Genomic DNA, 11,952 nt, shown 5'->3' with positions numbered 1-11,952 from the left:
ACGTCACAGCCCCGGCCGGCGCTCCTCCAATCAGAAGCCAGGACAGGTGAGGGTTGGGGGTGGAGGTGGGGGGGTGGGGGGGGTGGAGGGCTGGGTGGCGGAGTTTCGAGGGCGGAAACCTGCTGGTCCAGTAGACTCAGACGGCTGCCGCCCCTCGCCGGTGTCTCTTACCTGTGAGAGGTTTGAGCAGGTGACACTCGGCTCGGAGCCGCGCGGCAGGTGAGGGGGACATGACGGGACGGGACGAGCGGCACGTGCGTGATATTAACATTGTGTGAGCGTGTGGCAGACGGACAGCGAGGCCCCAGCACCTTAGCCCCCTCCTCACCTTTCCTCACCCTCCTCACCCTCCTCACCCAGGACCTGCTGCAGCTCCAGTTTCCTTCAGCCTGCAGCTGCTGCACCTGTCCGCCAGACCTCAGGTGAGCCGCCTCCTCCTCCTCTTGTTGTTGTTGTTGTTGTTGTTGTTGTTGTTGTTTTCTAGTCTTTAAATCGCTCGGCTCTGCTGTGAATCAGAGCTGCTATTTGCTCACAAGTCGTTCGACTCATTCGACTCATTCAACCAGTTCTGCCGAACGAGCAGAGCAGGTGAGTCACTGCTTCCCCATGGGGCTGGTCAGGTGCGAGCGTGCCGGCCTGACAGAGGCAGTCTTTGCAGAAAGTGGAACGACTGCTGTTGTTCAGGCCGCAGATCAGGCACCACACGGTGGTTTTTGATGCTTTATAAAGTCGCTTGATGTGGTTTTAATGCCGATTTCTGAAAAAATGAAAGTGGACAATGCAGATCAATCAACTCAGCTTTTAGTTTTACAGTGCTAAATCACATTCAAAGCCTCTCAAAGTGCTTTGGCCAGGAAATACTCACCTGTGGGAAGAAACCTAGAGCAGATCCAGACTCGAGAGGGTCGTCCAGTTAGGGTGAGAAGTAAATACAAAACAAATGTAGAGAGAGAGAGAGAGAGAGGGAGAAATAGAAGTAGCCAGCGTGGCAGACAGGCCAGAGGGAGTTGCAAGGTGAACAGCAGAGCTCTCACAATATAGATGCAGATATATAAGAATAACTATTCAGGTGCCGAGCAACTGAACTTGTCATGAGCCATCAGTAACTGACCATCTCCCACCTCCTGCAGCTCACCTCACCCACCCCGCCCACCTCCACCCCTGCAGCCATGACCGCCGAGAGGCCCAAGTGGTGGAAGTCCTTCCTGTCTAGGAAGAAGAGCACCAAGGACGGCTCCCCCTGCTCCTCCTCGGGCCACAGCTTTGAGCCCGACTTCGACCCCTTCAAGGAGCCCAGCCCCGCCTCCTTGGCCCAGCAGCAGCAGGAGTCCAGCAGCAGCTCCACCACCTCCACCACCTCCAGCAGCGACACCTACGACGACTCCAAGATGGATTCTGTGTTCAATGAGCGCACCTGCCGCAGGAACCTAACCGTGTCGCGCTCAGGCCGCTTCAAGGAGCGAGGCAAGAAACGGGTCAACCTGCCCATCCAGCGCACTGAGGCCGAGGCCAAGGCGGAGGTCCCGTGACCCCCGGGAGGGGGAGGAGGAGGAGGAGGAGGAGGAGCTGCAGGAGAAACCAGGAGGTGAACATTTAATTGGAGAAAAATCTTTAATAAGCCCCGAGGGCAAGAGAAGATTCCTGCCATCTTCTTCCAACGACCGTGATGAAGACCACAATGAAGACCGTGATGATGAATGAAGATTATCACCTCCCCGCTGGAATAATCCCAGAAACACTGTTAATCCCTCATCCATCCAGAATCAAGACCACAAACCAGTGGGACCAATTTACAGCAAAAAAAGAAAAATCACCTGGAACTTTGAAATCTCTCTCTCCCTCTCACTCTCTCCGCTGCTCCACATGAAGGAAAAGTTTGCATCTTTTTTTATATATTTTATTTTTCACCATTACTACTACTACTACTACTACTAAGACAGCCACTACTACTCTATTACCTAGTTTTAAAAGATCATGAAGGATTTGCAGCACGCTCTGTTCCCTTTTACAGGCAGGCTTCCTGCAAACATGTTGATTCTACAGGGTTGGGAGGTTATTTATGAAGGTGTTCCGCTGATTTAAGTGTGTGTAAGTGTGTGTGTGTGTGTGTGTCTGTGCGAGAGAGAGAGAGAGAGAGAGAGAGAGAGAGAGAGAGAGGAGGAAAGAACAGAAAAGAAAAGAACAAGTTATGAAGAAATTAAGGAGTGTTTGAGGGCTGCGTGCACAGAAGGACCAACAGGATGTGACCATGAAGGATGAAGGATCAAATCCAGCCAATGTGACACAACAAGGACTTTAGACTTGACGTGTGTGTGTGTGTGTGTGTGTGTGTGTGTGTGTGTGTGTGTGTGTGTGTGTGTGTGTATGCACTTGTGTGTGGATTGTTGTACTGTGGACCACGCGTGACAACGCAAATGAAGGCAAAAAAAGAAAAATGGAAATAAATCTGCTATAACTGGTGGCCTGTGTGTGTGTGTGACTGTTTAATTTCAGGGGTAATTCATATTCTCACTTCATAAACAAGCAACACACACACACACACACACACACACACACACGTCAGAGTGGTGGCGATGATCGTGTGTGGAGGAGGCTGACAGGTTGCTGAGAGATCAGAGGAGCAAAAGGGTGTGAATTTCACCCTGATGAAAAGGGCAATTCCACGGAATTAGTGCAGTGTATTTATAGTCTGTGTGTGTGTGTGTGTGTGTCTTAATAGTCTTAATAACTCTGCCGTGCTGTCAGTCAAAGAGGAACATGCCTGTGACACAGCATTCCTTTGTCCCTCTTAAGGTGTGTGTGTCTCTGTGTGTCTATGTGTCTCTGTGTGTGTGTCTTTGTGTGTGTGTGTGTGTGTGTGTGTGTGTGTGTGTGTGTGTGTGTGTGTGTGTGTGTGTGAATTTTGGTTTATGCAACTGTGGCTTTCAGATGGAAGAAAAAAAACGTGTTTACACTGTGATCTTAGTGAGTCAGACCTCTAAACACACACACGCACGCACGCTTACTTCATGTGGCAGCCAGGAGGGCTGTTGTTGTAATGAGCCTATTTGGACACAAGGGGGCGAAACCTGACGTTGCAGGCGACCACAGAGGCCGAAAAGGAGAAAATATCTAACAAAAATAATGTAAAAATGAGTCCGAGTATGAATATCCAACGAGATACTTCAGGATGTAACAAGTTCTCTATTATTATTATTACTATTATTATTATTATTATTATTATTATTATTATTATTATAGATGGGATAGGCTCCAGCAGACCCTGAGCTCAGGAAGAAGTGGGTATTGAAAATGGATGGATGGATTATCATTATTATTGCTATAGTAATAATAATAATAAATAAATAAAATAAAATAATAATAATAATAATAATAATAATAATAATAATAATAATTATTATTATTATTATTATTATTATTATTATTATTATAAATTCTACCGGTGTAACCCAAGCCTCCGGAGGAAAGTCAGAAACGCTTGTACACGCGCACTCTCTCCCTCTCTCTCTCTCTCCCTCTCGCTCTCTCCCCTCATTGGTCTGAGCGTGCGCAGCTGAGGTGTGGCCTTGCGCGTCTCCGCCGCTCACGCGCCACCGTGCTCGCGGTGGGGAGCCCAAAAGCAAAAACAGCTCGCGAGACATAAAAAGAGACTGTTGTGGCGCTACTTTGTTTCGCGGCTCCTCCTGACCTCCTGAGACACGCGGAGGTCAATTAAAGTCTCCTCCACCTCCTCCTCCTCCTTCTGCTGCTCCTCCCGTCGCGAAACAACTTTTTTTGCCCAACCGGTGCGTCATGACGCTTTCTCTTCTTCTCCGCGCCGCTGCCCACAGAAGCTCCTCTGTGTAAACAGGTGGATTTTTTTTTTCCAATCTCCCCACAGGTAAAACTGAGCACATGTCCCAAAGCATGACGGGACTGTTGTTGTTGTTGTTTTTTCTGTTGTTGTTGTTGTTGTTGTTGTTGTTGTTGTTGTTGTTGTTGTTGTTGTTGTTGTTGTTGTCGTTGTTGTCTTGGAAAAACTGCGCCACTGTGTGCGCAAAGTCGCGTAGGAAAACGCAAAATGCAGCCGCAGCTGGGAGATGGTTCTATAGTTCTCTTCTCTTTTGTCCGACTTTTGCAAAAATTATATTTGTGGCATTTTTGCCTCAGATTAAAGTATCGGAAAATCATTGTGAAATGGTTTCATTTCTCCAATATTAGCTTCATAAATAATCCCCCCCCCCCTATTTTTCAAACGCCCGGTTTAGGAAAAAAAAAAAAGACACTCCAAATTCACGAATACTTTTAGAATTACATAGACAACGTGAGGCTGTGTCTTATTTCAATATTGGTGGAAGACGTTTGGGATCAGTTGATTCCCACCGAAACTGTCTCGGTTTGAAATAATCTCAAATGCACAACTTTGCTGGAAAGTCGACGCTGTGCACGTTGGATCACGTGGCTGGGAATTCCACCGAACCTGCCAGTCGGTTCGGTGGATTTTATCAACGCTGTCAAGTAAATCCCGCGGCTCGTTTCCTGCTCCGCCGACCCGTCTTTTGCAGAAAAGCGTTGTAAAGCGTTGCAAAGGTGTTTTTCAGCAGCTCCTCCAGTTCCAAAGTCTCTCTCTCTCTCTCTCTCTCTCTCTCTCTCTCTCTCTCTCTTCTTTTTAACAGAACTTTATTGAAAATATGAAAGAACAGACTCTCAAAGAGGATAATTGAACACAGATCAAGTTAAATAAAATAAATGAAAACGCGGGTTTTGTAAGGGAAACAAAAACCAAGTACAGTAAAAAATTAAGAGGCGAATATGCAATACAAAGCACTTCAATTCACATAATGGAGCATAAGGACGTGTATATTTAAATTAGAATATCGTTGTTTTTTTTTGAGAGACATGAGGAAAAACAACTTAAATTCGTTAAAGCTTCAGAGTCTCTGCTGCCGAGACAGCCTGAGGGCACAAGAGACGGCTACTGGAGCTGGAGCTGCAGCTGGAGGTGGAGAGAAGAGGTGGAGAGGTGTCCCACCTGTTCTCCTGCCCCGGCCCCCCACCCACCCCGACACACACACACACACACACACACGTACACATATACACACCCGCTGGTCCCCCTTTCCCCCTCCTGGGGGTGTCACCCAGTCCTGGGCTGCCTGACACTGATAGGGAGATGGAAATAGCAACACGAGACGGCCCAGCAGCTGATTACAGGGAGGACACACACACACACACACACACACACACACACACACACACACACACACACACACACACACGGACATGGAGACACCACCTGCTCACACTCTCCTCTGTGCTGTATTAAAGTTCTCAGGAAGGGAATGTGCAGAATCCTGTTTTCAATCCCCAACAGAGGAGGTGGAGGAGGAAGAGGAGGAGGTGGGATCTGCCTGTCAAGAATTCATGATGTCACCGAGGTTGGGTGGAGGTCTGCAGGCCTGCGAGGCAGCTGGATCGACAGGATTTCAAGCACGAAAACCTCTTTTTTTTCCATCCCGAACTCTCTTCTCACGCAGCAGCCTGAGGTTCCAGTTCTAAGGAATGAGGAGTTCTGAGGCTGTCCCTAGTGGTGAGGAGCAGGTACTGTGGGTTCTGCTGCTATGTCCCAGGACCAAAGCAGCAAGTGACTGCAGGTGAATCACCATCACAATCCACCCCAAAAAGCCCAAAGAGAATCAGAGAAGAAGAAGAAGAAGAAGAAGAAGAAGAAGAAGAAGAAGAAGAAAAAGAAGAAGAAGAAGAAAAAGAAGAATAGGCCTTCAGCCTTCTTCTTCTTCCTATGTCTCTCAGGTCCATCTTGAAAAGCTCCAACCTGGTCAGAGTACGACCGGACCAATCAGCCGTCTCAGAGGAGGAAGGGGCGGAGCTACAGCCGGGCGGAGGGGGGCTGACGGTCTTGACTGTGACAGGAACAGGAAGTTGAGAGGGCGCTAAAGTCTTTTCTCTACCACTGGCTCGACTTTTTGTACACAACATGGCGAGAACTAATCAATAATTTGCGCCCCTAGTTTCTGTCAAACTAGGCCCCCTTTGTCGTTTTCAGGCCTTGGCAGTGTTTCACACCCTCTCGATTCTTGCTGGATTCCCTCCGAGTTTTGTGCGACCGACAACATGTGCAGCGACGCAATCCCGTTCACGCTTCCTGCAGCTGAGAGAAAACAGCAGCACCTCCTTCCTGTGGAGCTTCCGTTGTTCCGAGTGTTTTCCACTCAGCAGCAGAAGCAGCAGCCAGTGGGCGGGGCCTGTCGAGCTGTCGGCTGCACAACGCGGCCCATTGTTCCCGGTGCATTGGAGGAGGACAGAAGGACGGACGGACGGACGCGCAGACGGGGGAGGGGAGGTCACGTGTCCGATGCCTCCCCACAGGAAGAATGCCACTGCTTCATGTTTTTGCAGCCTTTTAGGTGGCGAAAGCACTTCCTGTTCAGAGAGAGAGGGGTCAGCTGAGGTCATTGAGTGGTGGCTCGTTGCAGTGGCAGTAGCAGCTTCTGACCAGCAGGGGGAGAAACTGTAGCAACCGTAGCGACAGGGACGGGTCTGTAATGTAACGTTTGTGCTTTTTTGTGTTTCCGCAGGTGTGTGTGTGTGTGTGTGAGTGTGCGTCTCAGACCCTCAGCATGCCGGTGCCCCCACCTCCTCCCCCGCCTCCCCCTCCGCCTCCCCCTGCGGCCCCGCCTCCTCCCCCTCCTCCCCCTCCCCCGTCGTCCAGCGCCGCCCGGCCTCAGGTACGACCAGGTGTCACTCTCATGCAACTGGAGCAGCATGCATTATTGATCATACACACACACACACACACACACACACACACACACACACACAGAATGAGTGTTAGGTTTCCACAGTAGTTCCACAGTGTTCTCATGTTTAAATGAGTAACAGCTAACTAAAAAGCTAGCTAGCTAAAAAAAAAAACACGTGAATTTTTCAACAATTCCTACAGAAAGATAGTTTTCCTCGAACCCAGACATAGGCAAACTATGACCTGTGGGCCATATGCGGCCCATTAAGTTTTTTAACCCAGCCCTTTGAACTTGAAGAAATTATATTAATGGTCAGTAAGCTATAAAATAGCTATATTTCAGTATTTTTCAATGTTTTAAGAGTCATTTCAGTAAATACCTCAATACCGTGGGGCTTCAAAGACACTGATTTTGTTATAATTTTGCTTTGGTTAATTTTCATTTGACATTAAAGAACATTTTTTCTCCATATTCTGTGATATGTTTTTTCCTCCTATGAAGTGGATCACCAAAACACGTCATCCATCTGCTGCTACTACGGCTGCTGTAAAATAAGTCCATTTTACAGCAGCCGTGTGAAACGTTCTCCTCCCTCGGTGCAACAGTGTCTGGCTGAGCCTCCTAAGCTCCCTGGAGGAGGCGGAGGAGGAGGAGGAGGAGGAGGAGGCAGGAATGCCCTGCTGGCTGACATCCAGAAAGGGTCCCGACTGAAGAAAGTGACGCAGGTCAACGACCGCAGCGCCCCCGCTGTCCAGAGTGAGAACTGCACCTGCACAGCGCGTCCGATGACCTTCTCATGTTGTTACTGTAACACCACCGCCGCTGTGTGTGTGTGTGTGTGTGTGTGTGTGGCTTCTCCAGAGTCCAAGTCTGGCCCTGGAGACGTGTCCAGCAGCCAGGCGGGGGCCCACCAGGGGGGGTCGGGGGCCCCGGCGGCCAGTGGGCCCTCCCTGGGGGGCCTGTTTGCAGGAGGCTTCCCCACCCTGAGGCCCACAGGACAGAGGGAGTCAGCAGGAAAGACCCCAGGTGGGTGAGGGCAGTGTCCCCCCCCCCCCCTATTGGTGTTTATTGCATTTATATGTAAAAATGACGTGTGTGTGTGTGTGTGTGTGTGTGTCTAGTGTCCCGAGCTGGCTCCTCCTCCTCCCAGAAGCCCCTCTGGAACCCCCCGCCGCCACCCTCGGAGCCCCCCAGGACGGTGGAGGTCAGAGGCTCCGCCCACCGCCCTCCTGGCCCCGCCCCCTCCTCGGCCCCTCCCTCGCCCTCTCACGCCAGCAGGCACGCACCCCCGTTCCCGGGGTGCCCGCCTCCACCTCCTCCTCCCCCGCCGGCACCTCCCCAGGCCCGCCCCCCTCCCCCTCCCGCCCCCTCCTGCCCTCCTCCTCCCCCGCCCCCTCCGCCCTCCCAGGCCGCCAAGCCCACCTGGCTGCCGCTGCAGCACACCCACTCCACCCCCGCCACCGTCACCCAGCCCTCCTGCCCTCCTCCTCCGCTGCCCCCTCCCCCCTCCATCCCCCCCTCTGCCCTCCCGGTCAATCGCTCCTCGGCGTTCTTCTACCCGCCGCCGCCGCCACCGCTGCTGTCGGTGGACGGCCCACTGGGCACCCCCCCTCCTCCCCCGCCTCCCCTCCCGGCCTCCTTCGCCCCCACCTGTCCCTCCTCGCTCCCTCCCCCGCTGCCCCGCTCGGCCCCTGTGCCCTCGCCGACCCTGCGCTCGCTGCCGCCATCGTACCCCTGCAACGCCCCCACCCGCCGGCCGCCTGCAGTTCCCAGAGGTGCTGGTAGGTGGAGCTGTGACTCACAGCTGTGACCAAACGTTACACACTTAAAGGTCCGGTGTGTAACATTTGACCTCATTTATGATTTTTACTAACCGGTAGTCGGCCCCTCTGGCCGATTTCTGGTAAGAAATGCTTTACATTATGGGGTTAAAAACACCTTGAAATTCAAAATAACAGAATTTTACACATGCAATTCAAACTGCAATTAATTGCGATTGATTGGAGTGTGCAGCCCACTGGACGCTGCAATCTAAGATGTCTTGATGTCGCTGTTTCTTCCTCAAAATCTCCAAATATTCCGCATTAATTAGACACCAGATGTGATGCACAATGCTAGTGATTTCGTTGTGTCTTTTTTTTTTTAAATGTCAAATCTCTATTCTGATTTGCTGGAAGTGTTGTTTAAAGACTTTGAACACAAACCTCGTCTTCTGCTCGCAGGAAATAAACAAAACAAACTTACATAATGAGAAAAAAATCTGTCAAGATTCGGTTTGGAGGAACTAAATGAGCAGTTGTCGTCTATAATTTGAGTACTTTGTTTACAGCCAAACGTCAACACTGAGCACAACTGTTCATGTGATTATTGATAGTTACTTCAAAAGGCAAAAAAACAGACCAGGATGAAATACCAGACTGACGCACAAATTACATGTCTAGCATTGTTTCAAAATCCCCCTCCGAGTGCCTCTGTGTCCTTTGAAATTGTGTGCTTGGAGCAAAAACAACAGTTAAAATGTTTGTTTCAGCCTCCGGTTGAACGATTTTGAGGCTTTTTAAGCCTTTCAAACGTGTAAACAGGTTCACAGACCGTCACCTTGTCACACAGGTGGAGGTCGTCTGGCTCCTCCCCCTGCTCCTCCTGCACGCTCCCCCACCACCGAGCTGTCCAGCCGCATTCCTCCGCCTCCTCCTCCACCTCCACCTCCTGCCTCCGGCCTCAGGAACGGACTCCTGCAGAGTCTGGGTGGGTGACGACACGTCAGCACATGCAGGACATGATCCTACTACCACTACTGCTACTACTACTACTGCTACTACAACAACTACTACTACTACTAACTACAATAATAATAATAATAACATATGAGTCACCTGACACATCTGGTGGAATGTTTTCCTAAATTGGCTGGATTTGAGTCAGATGTCCGTCAAGGGAGGAGCCCTGCTGGCTTCCTATTGGTCTGTGTGCCGCTAGTGGTGGTCGCGAGCGACGGTGGTGGGCAGAGTCTATCTGAACCGTGTCCACAGCCAGTCTGGAGTCAGGAGGACTTTGCTCTGCACTGTAGCATCTATGCTAATTTCCTGTGTTTCTTCTTCTGCTTTTTCTTCTTCTTCTTCTTCTTCTATGGTTTTTGAAGGCTTCTCAAGCTTTCAGCAGTCACTTCCTGCTTCCTCACGACTCTGTCGAGGCTGATTGGTTGTTTTCAATTCCTAAATTCTCAACTGAATTCTGGCCTGATGTTGATGACGATTTTCATGATGATCTCCAGATGTTCAGATGTTCAGATCTGGATGTTGAGATTGTGCAGAGCATGTGCAGAAGCCTTCAGCAAGGCTGATAGAGAATCAGGGGATCGAACAGGTGCGATTAAGTCGGGTGGCACCGGCCAATAACGCCGACTGTCTCTCACCTCCTTCAGCTGATGACTTTGAGTCCAAGTTCCAGTTCCACCCGCTGGAGGACCTGCCTCCTCCGGAGGAGTTCAAGCCCTTCCCTCGGGTCTACCCCAGCAAGGAGAACAGAGGTGGGCAGCAGCTCCCCGCCGCTCCCCACGTCTCCTCAAGAGCTTCCCCATGATTCTCATCCTGATCCTTCTCTCCTCCTTCTTCCTCTTCTCTCCTCAGCCAACCCCAAACCTCCCGGGACCAGGACACACCTCAGATGACTCACTCACTCACACACACACACACACACGCCCTGCTGTGTGTGGGTGAACGTGTGTGAATGCAAGGTCCCGCCTTGTGCAGGCCGTGTGACCTCTTGACCTCTTTCCAGTGTGGAATGTGTTGAATGCGTGTGAGAGGAGGAGGAGCAGGAGTGCTGTGTGTGTGCTGCAGGGGGCGCTCTTCGCCCAGACGGTTTTCACTCAGTTCCTGACAGTTGTACTGCAATATTTTTGTTGTTGTCATTTTCCATGTGATGACAAGCTGCAGCCAAAGGGACTGTTTTTTGGGGTTTTTTTGGAGCCGCCAACCTGCTTTGCAGTTATTCAAACCTCTTCATGTCTTTATTTGTACTTCACGGTGCTCGAGTTATGTGTCTTTGTGTGTTTTTTTAAAGAATATAAATCCTTAGATGTTCTGCAGAACATGTTCAATGTTTAATGGCGATGAACAGAACAAACTATTACTGTTCTGTATTCCACTGTGCTAACATCTGTGAAAAAACACTGCCACCTGCTGGGCTATTATGTCAGGGCAACGCAGCAGGAATAACAAGACAATAAAACAGTGAACCATTGTTTTTTTTAAAAAACAAAACAAAAAAACAGTGTGACTTTATTGATTGTGCAGCTCCAAATGCAAAATCTGCTCTTAAAGATTCAGAAAGTCAAGAAAAATCAGAACCAAAGACATGAAGCACACCAAGACAACGACAATGCAGCGTCCGACTGGTTGAACCTGAGGGGGGCGCCAGAGCGCCGACCGGCCGGACGGCTCTACAGCTCATCGTGCTTGTAGGTGAACTCCCTGGCCGAGATGAAGCCATCCTTGTTCTTGTCCTCTTTGGCGAAAATGTCCTTCATCATGTTCTCGTGCAGCGTGTCGTTGGGCGGGTAGCCGTGGCGCTCAAACTCCTTCCGCAGGTACTCCCTCACCTGGGACACGGGATGGAGGTGAGCAGTGACAGACGGAAGGGGGGGAGAAAAATAATTCTGTGAAAAAAATCGTCCAGTTTCATCTTTTCTTTTCAAAATAAGAGCTTCAAAATGCCTTCCAGAGACTGTGAAGTTTGTAAATAAAGGCTGATTGATTGATTGATTGATTGATTGACCGATCCACCTCCTGCTGGGAGAGCTTCCAGTCGTCGTTCAGGTCCATCTCCTGGAAGGACTCGTGGGACCTCGGCCCGTTCCTGATCTCCAGCAGCTCCACCATGAAGGTCAGCGTGCTGTCAGGTGGGATCTTACCTGGAGGCAGAGGGGGCAAAAGTGTTCACATTCTGCACTCAAGTAAAAGTATGGGTATGTATGTAAAAAAAAAAAAAGAGTACTCAAAAAAGTACTCTGGTAAAAGTGCGGATTCAACTCCTTAGTCCAGTAAGAGTATAAGTTCTGAAATGTACTGAAGTAAAAAGTTTTTCTTTTTACATTTCTAATAACAATAAAAATGTTATTTTCTGCATGTTTATTTTTCTCTGCTCTGAAAACATACTGAACAATGACCCCCAAAGCTGAAGTCATCTACAATTATCTCCTGTCTCAAAT

At 49.9% G+C, this 11,952-nt stretch overlaps 2 protein-coding genes across 3 annotated transcripts in view; one reads left to right on the top strand and one right to left on the bottom strand.

Moving 5' to 3' along the window:
• The first annotated feature begins 3,586 nt into the window (after window positions 1-3,586).
• Window positions 3,587-10,886, top strand: wipf3 (WAS/WASL interacting protein family member 3). Of its 2 annotated transcripts, none has more exons than XM_076044056.1 (8): window positions 3,587-3,840; window positions 6,576-6,725; window positions 7,346-7,496; window positions 7,602-7,766; window positions 7,862-8,521; window positions 9,351-9,488; window positions 10,165-10,269; window positions 10,370-10,886. In XM_076044056.1, exons 1-8 carry the CDS (start codon window positions 3,793-3,795, stop codon window positions 10,408-10,410), a joined length of 1,458 nt encoding a protein of 485 aa, XP_075900171.1. In that variant the 5' UTR covers window positions 3,587-3,792; the 3' UTR covers window positions 10,411-10,886. The 2 variants fall into 2 exon arrangements, with proteins under 2 accessions (XP_075900171.1, XP_075900172.1); XM_076044057.1 differs by having other exon boundaries at window positions 3,587-3,882; window positions 6,588-6,725.
• Window positions 10,887-11,184: 298 nt separating this feature from the next.
• Window positions 11,185-11,952, bottom strand: part of LOC142900040 (peptidyl-prolyl cis-trans isomerase FKBP14-like) — a 3,361-nt gene continuing 2,593 nt past the window's right edge. The window contains exons 3-4 of the mRNA XM_076044059.1: window positions 11,528-11,655; window positions 11,185-11,343 (exon numbers count right to left, since the gene is read on the bottom strand). Coding sequence (XP_075900174.1) covers window positions 11,185-11,343; window positions 11,528-11,655 — 287 coding nt within the window. The remainder of the gene's footprint in view (window positions 11,344-11,527; window positions 11,656-11,952) is intronic.

This window comes from Nelusetta ayraudi, unplaced genomic scaffold (genome assembly GCF_046127955.1).
Source record: "Nelusetta ayraudi isolate G7.1 ecotype Tasmania unplaced genomic scaffold, CSIRO-AGI_Nayr_v1 ptg000079l, whole genome shotgun sequence".
NCBI classification, from domain to species: Eukaryota; Metazoa; Chordata; class Actinopteri; order Tetraodontiformes; family Monacanthidae; genus Nelusetta; species Nelusetta ayraudi.
The sequence above is the reverse complement of the archived record's forward strand: the minus strand, read 5'-3'. Positions and strand labels throughout refer to the sequence as shown.

Excerpts from the sequence above, each read along its gene's own strand:
- wipf3 (XM_076044056.1), top strand. The coding sequence starts at position 3,793 with ATGACGCTTTCTCTTCTTCTCCGCGCCGCTGCCCACAGAAGCTCCTCT. Across the intron at positions 7,497-7,601 it reads CAGCGCCCCCGCTGTCCAGA|AGTCCAAGTCTGGCCCTGGA; the intron begins GTGAGAACTGCA and ends TGGCTTCTCCAG. Across the intron at positions 9,489-10,164 it reads CGGACTCCTGCAGAGTCTGG|CTGATGACTTTGAGTCCAAG; the intron begins GTGGGTGACGAC and ends CACCTCCTTCAG.